This window comes from Akebia trifoliata, chromosome 7 (genome assembly GCF_017979445.1).
Source record: "Akebia trifoliata isolate Shusen 1 chromosome 7, ASM1797944v1, whole genome shotgun sequence".
NCBI classification, from domain to species: Eukaryota; Viridiplantae; Streptophyta; class Magnoliopsida; order Ranunculales; family Lardizabalaceae; genus Akebia; species Akebia trifoliata.
The window spans coordinates 1,677,111-1,687,143 of record NC_141381.1 but is presented as its reverse complement, the minus strand read 5'-3'; the positions used below and the strand labels follow the sequence as shown (position 1 = coordinate 1,687,143).

Genomic DNA, 10,033 nt, shown 5'->3' with positions numbered 1-10,033 from the left:
GATAACTGGTGGGTGTACCTCAAATATTCACCAAATCGTACGGTTGTGTTTTAAATCAATTAGAATGCGTGTAGGGGGGTGGGGGGTGGGGGGTCGGTCGGCCCCCTTCTTCGCTCCTCCGCTCCTGCCTGAGAATGCCAAGTGTCTGACATATCTTGATAATATTACCTTTCCACCAGACAATTCTCATGTGATTCTGCGACTTAGTTATTTCATGCGTTGAATTCCTCCATTGTCTATGTACCTAAATGCAAGAACCTTTTCTATGTACTTGAATTCCTTCATTTTCTATGTACTTGTACTAAATGCAAGAGCATTTTTTTTTATTTATTATTATTAAGAAGGAACTTAAATGATTGAGCTTTTATGTAATTTTGATTAGCAGAATCTGAATGGTGCTTGTTAACCTACTTGATGCTAACTGTAGATTTTAGAATTAAGGATTAAGATGATTAATTTTGTAAAGTCTTTTTACTCTGTTCTGCCGTCCACATTATCATCCTATCTGAGTGCGATTGTGGAGATTGATCACACATTCTCTTTGATCTACATGTATTGAACAGCAATTACAATGTGAGTATTTTTTTAATTCTAAAATGCATTTTAATTGACGTTGACCAATGTGCATGTGTGATCTCAATGGAGACACTTGTCCTTTCTTTTAAGTGTCTCCTTAATGTAGTCTAGAATCCTAGATCCCCATCTAAGGTGTCTTTTTCACTTGACATTATTTCCTTAATGCAGTCTAGAATCCTCGATCCCCATCTAAGGTGTCTTTTTCACGTGACATTATTTCCTTAATGTAGTCTAGAATCCTAGATCCCCATCTAAGGTGTCTTTTTCATTTGACATTATTGATACACTTCTGGTTAGGGGAGTTGTGTGTTAATAAGAGCTCATCATGCAAACTATCGATCATTGCAATTTCTCTATGACTATTTGATCCCACTTCTTATCATTATTCTATTTCTCTTGATCCTATTTTATAATGTTTCGAGATTGACTATGCTTGGCTCGGCTCACACTTCATGAGGAGAAAGAGAATTCTATGGAACTTAACTTCTTTTATTTTTTTTAAATTAGTCCTTATAAAAAGAAAGGAACAAACATATTTTTCTTTTAAGATAAAAGGGAAATTCTATTTGAATATTATTGAAAAAAAAAATTAAACATAGAAAAATCAATCTAAGATTTTCACAAAATTTGATATTTGACCAATTGTAGGGCATGTATTGAGTACTCCCTAATATGAATACTTTTGTAAATTGAGGATGCCCTCAATACACATGGAGACCTGTGATTGGTCAATCTATATTGTATGAACTCTCGAATTGATTTTTCTGTGCGCAAATAATTTCTTGATATTATTATTGTTGTCTTAAGCCTTCTCTCTTTTAGTGTAAGCTCTTTGATAAGTTTAAAGGTTTGTTCTTGGAGGATTTCTTGTTTAGATGGAAAAAAATGGATATACTTGCCAGGGGCAACGATCTTTGTAGTTGGTGAGAGTCGTGCTTCTCGAACTTGGGAAAAGAACTGGATTGCTGCCACTTGTCAGCATAACATGCGTAGGATTGAGTGAACCAGCTCCAACTAACACCACATAAAAGTTTCTTCATTATTACTTATATTACATTCAACAAAATGGGGAAAGGACCTACAAAAAAAAATAAAAAATTCTGAAGGTCTAATCATTTCTTTCCCCTGTGAAGTAGTAATCCAAGCTCTTAGAGCTGAAGATGTTCAACCCCACAGCACTTGATTTGATTGGTGAAATGTGAAGTTGATATCTGATGAACCGCTGATGCAGGAAGGAAATATTTTGCAAATTATTAGATATAAAAGAATAAAAATAAAAAAACAAATAGTGAGGACATTCAGTTCATTAAGGCAGATCAATGGGAGTCCCATGGCATACAGGTAGTAAGGCCAAGGGGAGACAATGGGCCACCCAAGACGGGTTTGGGCCAGTGTCATCGGGCCTGAAAACATATCCTCAGACCATCCCTTTATTAGGTCTAGTGGGGCCTTCAGAACAGTAAGTTCAAGCCCAGTAAACTGCGTTAGGACCAATTGGTGGACTGGGCTGCTCTGGGCTCTTGAAAAAGAGAGGGGCAGAAAATTGTTAGAGGGAACCATCAACAGCCCTACATTAATAGCCATGTAATGCTCCAGTTCATACTTGCTCAAAAATAACAATAGAGAATATGGTAAGGTCAGAAACATACAGAGAGCTGAGAGATTATCTCTGGATTAGTGTCAACATGCCAGTCCGGTTCAAAATGCCGAACGAAAGATGACCTCCCATTTTCAGTACTACAGAACAAGACCTGCCGTAAATTTAAAGGATAACATTCAAGTTGAAATCCTATAAAGTTTTTATTAAAAGCAAATAGTTGCAACGAATTTTACAGTTTTGGCGCATAAATGTTCATGTGTGTTTCTGTTGATGTAAGAAAGATTCAACAGGAAGACAAAACAAATAAAAAATAAGTTTATAAACACATCTGAAATTAGTAAATTAACAACGCCAAAGATTTGGTGGACAACAACAAAACCATATCCCAAAGATTTGGGGTCGGTTAAATGAACCTCATTTCTCCATTCCACTTTGTCCAAAGCCAATCTTCTGTTATCAAGAGGGGGTTGATATACAGTGGGGAATCCTACTTAACAAAAGATGGGGGGAATGTTTAACATCTTTACCTTCATTAGAAAGTTAGCATGTCCCCCTTCGGAAGTAGCAACTCTGTTGCTTCTTTGTTGCTAATCTTTGGAAAGAATGGTGGGTAATAAGATTAGCTGTGTACTACCCAAAATTCTGATTGAGAAAACAAAAATCAGAATGGAGGGAGAGTAAAATAGTTCTCTCATCCCTAACTTCATCATATATAGTGTCATACCTAATGAGTCTATAAGCCAAGTCATCATAATCGGCACATAAGAGAGGACCAACCCAGAATAGAAATAGAACAAATCCAATTACATCCTTATGTTCTCCTACACACACACACACACACACACACCCCTCTCAAGCTCAAGCATGAATATCGAACATGCTCAGCTTCAGGAAGTCCGTTTGCAAGGACATTTGTAACTTTTTCATTGGATTTGATGCAAGGTGTATAATCTCACAAATAAAATGCCAATCTATCTTAATGTGCTTGGCCCGCTCAAGGAAGACAAGATTGGCAGTAATGTGAATTATAACTTTGTTGTCATATGAAACAAAAGTCATGCAAGGTTAATATAGAAGAGCACTAAGCAATAACATAAATAATAAACTACATTATTCATTCAAAAAATTGGTAAACTACTATTAGGATTTTGAAATAAATCCGCCATGACACAAATATGATGCACTATAAAGCTCAAACTTGCACATAACATTGTGACAATGAGATGTGGGATCAAAAGAAAAAATATATATTTGTATAACAAGTGGCGCAAGAAAACCCAAAATCATGTTTACCTTGTCTTTCACCAAACCACCATTTCCAAACAATCCAGCATTCTCCAGGGCCAAGATAACTCTTACCTGCAACAAAATTATTAATTTACAGAGTAGCTTGAAAATTTCACAAAATATTTTCCTTTCTCTCCAAGTACAGGCATCCATTGATACTTGCTTTTCTGCAAAATTTTGTCAAAATCACATTTCACTTTGCGAAAATAATGAACAATGTATTTCCACCGAAATATTTAAAGTGCATTGTTTCCTCGAAATCATGTCAAAATTTGAGAATTAAGGGAATTCAAACTTCTCGACCCCACAAATAAAACCCATCCAAACCCCCTATTTGTTCTTGAAAAAATGATTCCTATGTGTACTTTCAGTAAAAAATAGACTAGTTATCTACCGTAATTAGTTGAAAGTCGATATTTAAAAACTAAGCATTTTAAAAATAAATAAAGATCATAAACTTAAGAGATGGTATGTATAGTTGCTTATCAAAAGAAAAGGGAAAAAAAAAAGACAATGGTATGCATAATGCACGATGTGTTTAAATTAAGTAAGAATATAGATGCAAGCTTCCAATAAACCAAAATAGAGAATATCGTGAGAGTTTAGAGAGGAGGTTGAGTTTTATATGGCGAGTAACAGATAGTCAAGTGATGGTTTATAGGGGAAATGTAAATCTAAGTAGCTATGGGCATATGATTCTGGCCTCAATTAACTTAAAAGAAAATGATTAGTTATGATCATTTTCATTTACAGTTATACTAATATTTGGTTGTTAGGCCCTTAAATATCTGAAATTGTGTACAAAATAACATGGACAATCATTTCCTCATCCCCTATATCGTTATTTATTGTAGTTTCATGGATTAGGACTGTGTTTTCATCCTTGTTTTATTATTTTCTAAAGCTTCAAAGAGAAAAAAAAAAAATCTTATTATGTCAATCATTTCCCTGAAAATGCATTATTTCCTAATTAGGCCAAAAGTTTCCCCTTCCCAAGAAGTTGAAATATTGACATCAAAGCCAATACCTTGCCTATAACCAAGGAAGGTACTACATATGGAATATCAAACATTTTCCTTTTTAAATTCAATTGATGGTGAAACATGTTAATGTAAAGCACCAACCATGAAAAGAAGAAGCAATATAGGGCAATGAAATGGAGAATTTTTATAAATTAAATAACTATCGTCTCCAATGCTCCAGTGGTGGAATGTATAAGAAACTCATTATGCAAAACAAAGCAATAACTGAACTACCACAAAGTTCAAGTACATCTTTCAAGAACCTTTTCTGCTGAGAAAATTACAAATTACATAGATCTAACTAAAAGCAAAAACAAAATAAAAATTGTATATAGAATTTATCTTTACTGGCAAGAAAAATTTATTAACTACATAGAAGGTAAAGGTCAATTCCGATGTTCAAGGATGCTCGAAAAATACTTTATTGAACTATCAGGTTTACTGCTTTGTCAACTATTCTATGAGAATAACATTTTGAACCATAAAACATCTAAAATCTGAAAAATGAGGCTGACGGATTCTCATCCAAATGGAAAACAAAAGGACAAAAGGAATTGTAGGGGGAAAAAAAAGAGGAAATATCTGAGAGGCTTAATTGTGGATAAAGCAATCCAAACTTAATTTTATCAAATATTTCAAGGAATGGACAGAAAACTCAATAACAAAATTTCACTCATAATGATTGACTAGGGACTTCTTAAGACTGCATTGCAACAAAATAGACAAAAAAGGAATCATGCTATGCTCAACATAAGTTGCTATTTACTGCTCACCCCACTTTCATCATCAAGAATTCTTTCCATTAGATAGATATCACAAGATTTACTAATTTCTAGTAGAACTTCCACCACAGAGGGCCTGACAGTTGCATGCTCCTGCATGAGGATAATGGTCGGATTACTAAACCGAGCTAATTTCCAAAATATGATTAAAAAATGTATTCATAAACTGACCTGAAGCTCTTCAGGACTACTCTCCTCAAGAATCACACCAAGCAGTTGGCAAGTCATCTGCTAACACCAACAGGTTGATTGACTTCATAGAAGTACAAGTAGTACATCTCACCAAAAGTAGATTAAATTGAGGATCTATGCCTAAAGTCATGGCAGTTAGAAGTCACACAAATGAACCTCAACATACTCAGCATCACTAACATCTTAAACAAATAGTTCAAAAACTTGGCAAATTCATTGTCCCGTGGAAAATGCTGAATATGTAACATTTCATGTAAATACACAAAAGATTGGAAAATAGAAAATATCAGTCCATACCTTCCGGCCTCCATTTAGTCTTTTCTTTACAATCTGTCCAAGTGCCAACTAGAAAAGAGAAAATAATAGCTTGGCATAAGAATGATCTCTACAATAAGCAGAAGTAATTACAGTTATTGGAAATTTGGAATAAAAAGTACTACTTACCGTCACTAGAGGATGTAACTCGTCAATTGGGTCTACTTTGGAATCTGAAACAGCGTCATCCTCTTGAGTAGTGTCACTTCTTGTCGATTCAGAACTAATAAGTTTTGGTTGACTACTCTGTGGTCTTCTATGGGGTCTCAAGAACTTCCAAGTAAAAATAATAGCAATGGCAAATCCAGCAATAGCTCCAAAAGACCCAACAAGCTGAAATTTTGGGATTAAGTTATAGTAGTCTCAAGTAATTTTACACAAATTTAATTACAATGTGCTTAAGTATGCACATGTGCTTTTTTTTTTCTTCTAATCTTTATTAACTTGAGAACTAAAATCCAGATTATTTTTTCAGCCAGACAAAAAAATGCCCAATTTAATAAAACCACTTGGAGATCGAATATTGGTTACAAGATGGATAGCCATCACATTCCATGGGGGTTCCCTTGCAAAGAAATTTTGTGGGTATCTCTTAATTCAAATGAGGATTCCCCTACAAAGAGATTTTGTGGGTATCTCTTCATTCAACCACCATAGCATTTGTCAGTCTTTGTTGCAGTTTGTCTTGGTTTTGCAGCAAAACCAACCTATTTCTCTTTAGTGGGAATTAATTTGGTGCTCCGACCATGATTTCAAATCTCATCCAAGGCCAAGATGGCTCACCCGAATCATCTCAATATTGTCCATGAACAAGATGGATAGACATGATGTCTCAATAGTGTGGAATCTTGCAAGATAAATGAGACGACTCAGACAATATTTTCAAATATCGTCTGTCAGTAAAACTCGGCTGAGTCAACCGGGATTTTGTATATTTTAGGGCATTTTATATTAGGTTTACCCCCTTGCAAAATGCTACATTAGGTTTACTGTAAGTCAACGTTGCGTTTTCTTGATGATTTAAGGGTGAAATTTAAAAAAATATCAAAATTAAAATGCTCTTCAAATACTTAAATTATTGAGTCAAATTTTGGCAAAAATCAAAACTTTCCAAGGGGATAAACTAGGGCTGGCAATGATCCGAAATATACTTGATGTCAAAACCGGTTCGAGCCGATCCAAAAAAACATGAAAATCGGATTTCCGAATCAGATTCGGATGTACCCCAATCTGATCCGAACATATTTTTAATAATTTTTTTATTATTATTAAATTTCATATAAATACTCATAGATAAAACATTTTAGTCTTTTTGGTTTCCCTCTATATTTGTAGTTGGAAAGTAGATTTTTTAAAAATTTATATTTTTTGAACATTTATAATTTGAAAATAAAGCATGTGTTCAGATCGGATCGGTTTCAGATTAAGGATGAAATGAAATGGATAGGATTCGGTTCACATATTCATTAATCCGATAGGATCAGGTATGCATTTAAAAAAATTCAGATCGGTATTGAAGTGGTACCGAGCCGATCTGTTGCCAACCCTAGGATAAACCTAATATCCCAATTTAACAGGGGGATTGTAAAATACCCTATATTTTAATTGAAAAAATTAATGTTTTTTAGAAATTTAAATATTTATCTAAATAAAATATGATTTTATGACTAAATATCTTCTAAACTACCTTATTTTATAAAAGAAATTATAATTATTTCAAATAAATCTATATATGAATACATAACTGTTAACCGAGTAAAATGCATTATCTTGTCAATGAACGAGACATCCAATCAAGATTTGAAACCATAGCTCCCACTAGTTCATGAAAATTGTAGGCAAACACTTATAGAGACTGACAAAGCTAATTGAAGAAATCGAAAGTATTGGTGAGAAGGCGAATTTAAAAAAAAAAAAAACAAATGCTCAAACTGCAGAGATTGAATATATAAACTAATTACATGATTTAGATAATTAAATTCATGTTAGTGAAACCCTAATTACGATTTCCTCGTAGAAGAATATAGTCGAGAAGGCATAAAAGAATATGTTACCTTGCGATTGGTCAGTATCACCACGATCTTCGCAAACTTGCGATTGACATTTTTACTGAGTCTCTTAGAAAGATTCAGAACTTGTTGCGTTAGAGAATCCGCCATGATCAAGGCAAACGAGAATGCAAAGCAGCCCGCAACTTGCGATTCAACTCGTTTTTTTTTTTACGAGTTTGCGATTTTTTTTTTTTCAGATTTTTTATTCCAACCCTAATCCACAATACAGAAATCGCTGCGAGGAAGAATTCGAAATCCAAATTGCGAAGGAAGATTGAAGAAAAAAAGGTGGAGAGAGAGCCCTACGTTGGAGAAGAGTGTAGATGAGAGCATCTACTTGTATTCGAACATTGTGACTAACCGATAGGATCGCCACATAGGAGAAGTCATAGTAGCTGTTTTGATGTCGTCCAACGCAGCAATTTTCCCTACGTGGCCTTTCTTCCATTCCACGTGTCAAACGCAACAATTCCATAAGGTTTAAGAGAAGTGCTACACTGACTTTCTGCAACACTATACAGATATACTGTGTGTATCTCGAGGAAAAGCATCTATGGTTCTGTGTAAGTCATCTTTTCCCTATGTGGCCATGTCTTCTACTTCTCAAACCCAACTATGAGTTTAAGAGCCATGCTAGCTACACTGACCTATTTCAACCCTGCTTCAACACAGTGTGAATCTCAAGGAAAAATATCTATGCTTCTGTGCAAACCATCATTGATGGAAACTAACACCACCATCATCTTGGATCCTTGGTTTAGATCAGATTTTTAAAATTTAAAAAAAAAAAAAAAACTTTATTTTGGATTTAATTAAGTGTTTGAAAATGGACGGTCAATGAGATCTTAAATTTAAACGATTGGATACAACTGTCACGATGAGATGGCACACCGTCAAACGTTGATAACATCTACAAAAGAATCATGCTACAAAAGATCTGCTCCCATTTGGCATTTCTCTAAGTTTAACGATTTAGGTATTCTTAACATACTTTCCTTCAACATTGTGTTGATGTGGTAGTGTTGAGAGAACCATATTTTTCCTCGAGATATGTTTCTCTCAACATTCTCATGTCAAAGCAGTGTTGAGTGCAATGTCCAAGGAAGTTAGTTTAGCATTTTGTGCTTCTACTAACCTCAAATAGAATTTGAGACTTGTGCGTAGGTGTATTTATTTTTCTAAATCGAGGGGCGGAGCCAAGATTTTGTTTACATGAGGCATCGAAGATAGTCAAAAAAAATTTATATGGGCAATAACGACATACTTTATTTTTTATCGCTATTATCCGTCGCAATAGCATGTAAATTCCATAAGTTCTAAAAAATTCCCCATTGCCCCATGTAAATTCTCTCCAACCTAAACTCTCCCATCGGGATTTTTCATTTTTTTCTTTTAGTTTTTTTGTTTTTTTGTTTTTTTTTTTTTTTTTGTAGAAAATAATTTTTCAACCTCAGCTAAAAATATCAATTTTCTACTTTATCTCTATTAATGATTATCTTCTTCTTGTCCATATTCTTCCACTTCTCCTGATTTTTTCCTAAGTGCAATTATATAGTGGTATTCATTTTTTTGAAATTGAAAATTTAGGTAATCAAGCAGACACATTTTTTCTATAAGCTAAATCATTACTAGTCATAAGAAAAGTACTAAAGTAGCAATGTTTGTCTTACCATATCTTTTTAAACATACTAATATGGGGAAGGCTAACTGTCAAGATCTCATGGGGATGTTAACATTGTCCAACACCTTTTTTTCAATAATACCTCTCCTCCTTTTGTCTTTTAGTAGAAAAGACAAGAGTGTATTAGTCTTTTACTATAAATGTTTGTTCAAATAATAAATATTATAAGTATTTAAGTATTTTGATTTTTTTTTTTAGTAAATGATTTGACAATCAATGCTAAGATAATTAATGCATTTATTAATAGTATAATAAATGTATTTATTATGTAAAACATGTCGTTGTCTTTTTCACTAAAAGACAAAATTATGAGGGATTTTATTAGGAAAAAAGTATTAGACAATATTAACATCCCCATGAGGTCTTAGGTTTTATTAGGAAAAAAAGTATTAAACAATGCTAACGTCCCCATGAGATCTTGGATGTTAACATTCCCCTATATTTATATAAATATAGATATACTGATTTTGATATTTATTCACTTAACTTTGACATTTGTTATTTTAAAATTTTGGTGTTGTTGATCT

The 10,033-nt window shown here is 33.7% G+C and overlaps 1 protein-coding gene across 3 annotated transcripts; it reads right to left on the bottom strand.

Moving 5' to 3' along the window:
• Positions 1–695: 695 nt before the first annotated feature.
• On the bottom strand, positions 696–8,183 carry LOC147397913 (ubiquitin-conjugating enzyme E2 enzyme activator PEX22-like). Of its 3 annotated transcripts, XR_015179673.1 has the most exons (9): positions 7,829–8,183; positions 5,904–6,107; positions 5,757–5,804; positions 5,439–5,495; positions 5,259–5,360; positions 3,470–3,535; positions 2,704–2,818; positions 2,226–2,327; positions 1,778–1,798 (listed from the first exon to the last, which is right to left on the bottom strand). XR_015179673.1 is itself a non-coding variant. In XM_086446991.1 (8 exons), the coding sequence occupies exons 1-8, from the start codon at positions 7,931–7,933 to the stop codon at positions 1,552–1,554; spliced, it is 723 nt and encodes a 240-aa protein (XP_086303117.1). In that variant the 5' UTR covers positions 7,934–8,183; the 3' UTR covers positions 696–1,551. The 3 variants fall into 3 exon arrangements, 2 of the variants coding, with proteins under 2 accessions (XP_086303117.1, XP_086303116.1); XM_086446991.1 differs by lacking the exons at positions 1,778–1,798; positions 2,704–2,818 and adding an exon at positions 696–1,590; XM_086446990.1 differs by lacking the exon at positions 2,704–2,818 and having other exon boundaries at positions 1,592–1,798.
• Positions 8,184–10,033: the final 1,850 nt, after the last annotated feature.

Excerpts from the sequence above, each read along its gene's own strand:
- LOC147397913 (XM_086446990.1), bottom strand. The coding sequence starts at position 7,933 with ATGGCGGATTCTCTAACGCAACAAGTTCTGAATCTTTCTAAGAGACTC. Across the intron at positions 5,361-5,438 it reads GTAGTCCTGAAGAGCTTCAG|GAGCATGCAACTGTCAGGCC; the intron begins GTCAGTTTATGA and ends ATCCTCATGCAG. Across the intron at positions 2,328-3,469 it reads GTGGTTTGGTGAAAGACAAG|GTCTTGTTCTGTAGTACTGA; the intron begins GTAAACATGATT and ends AATTTACGGCAG.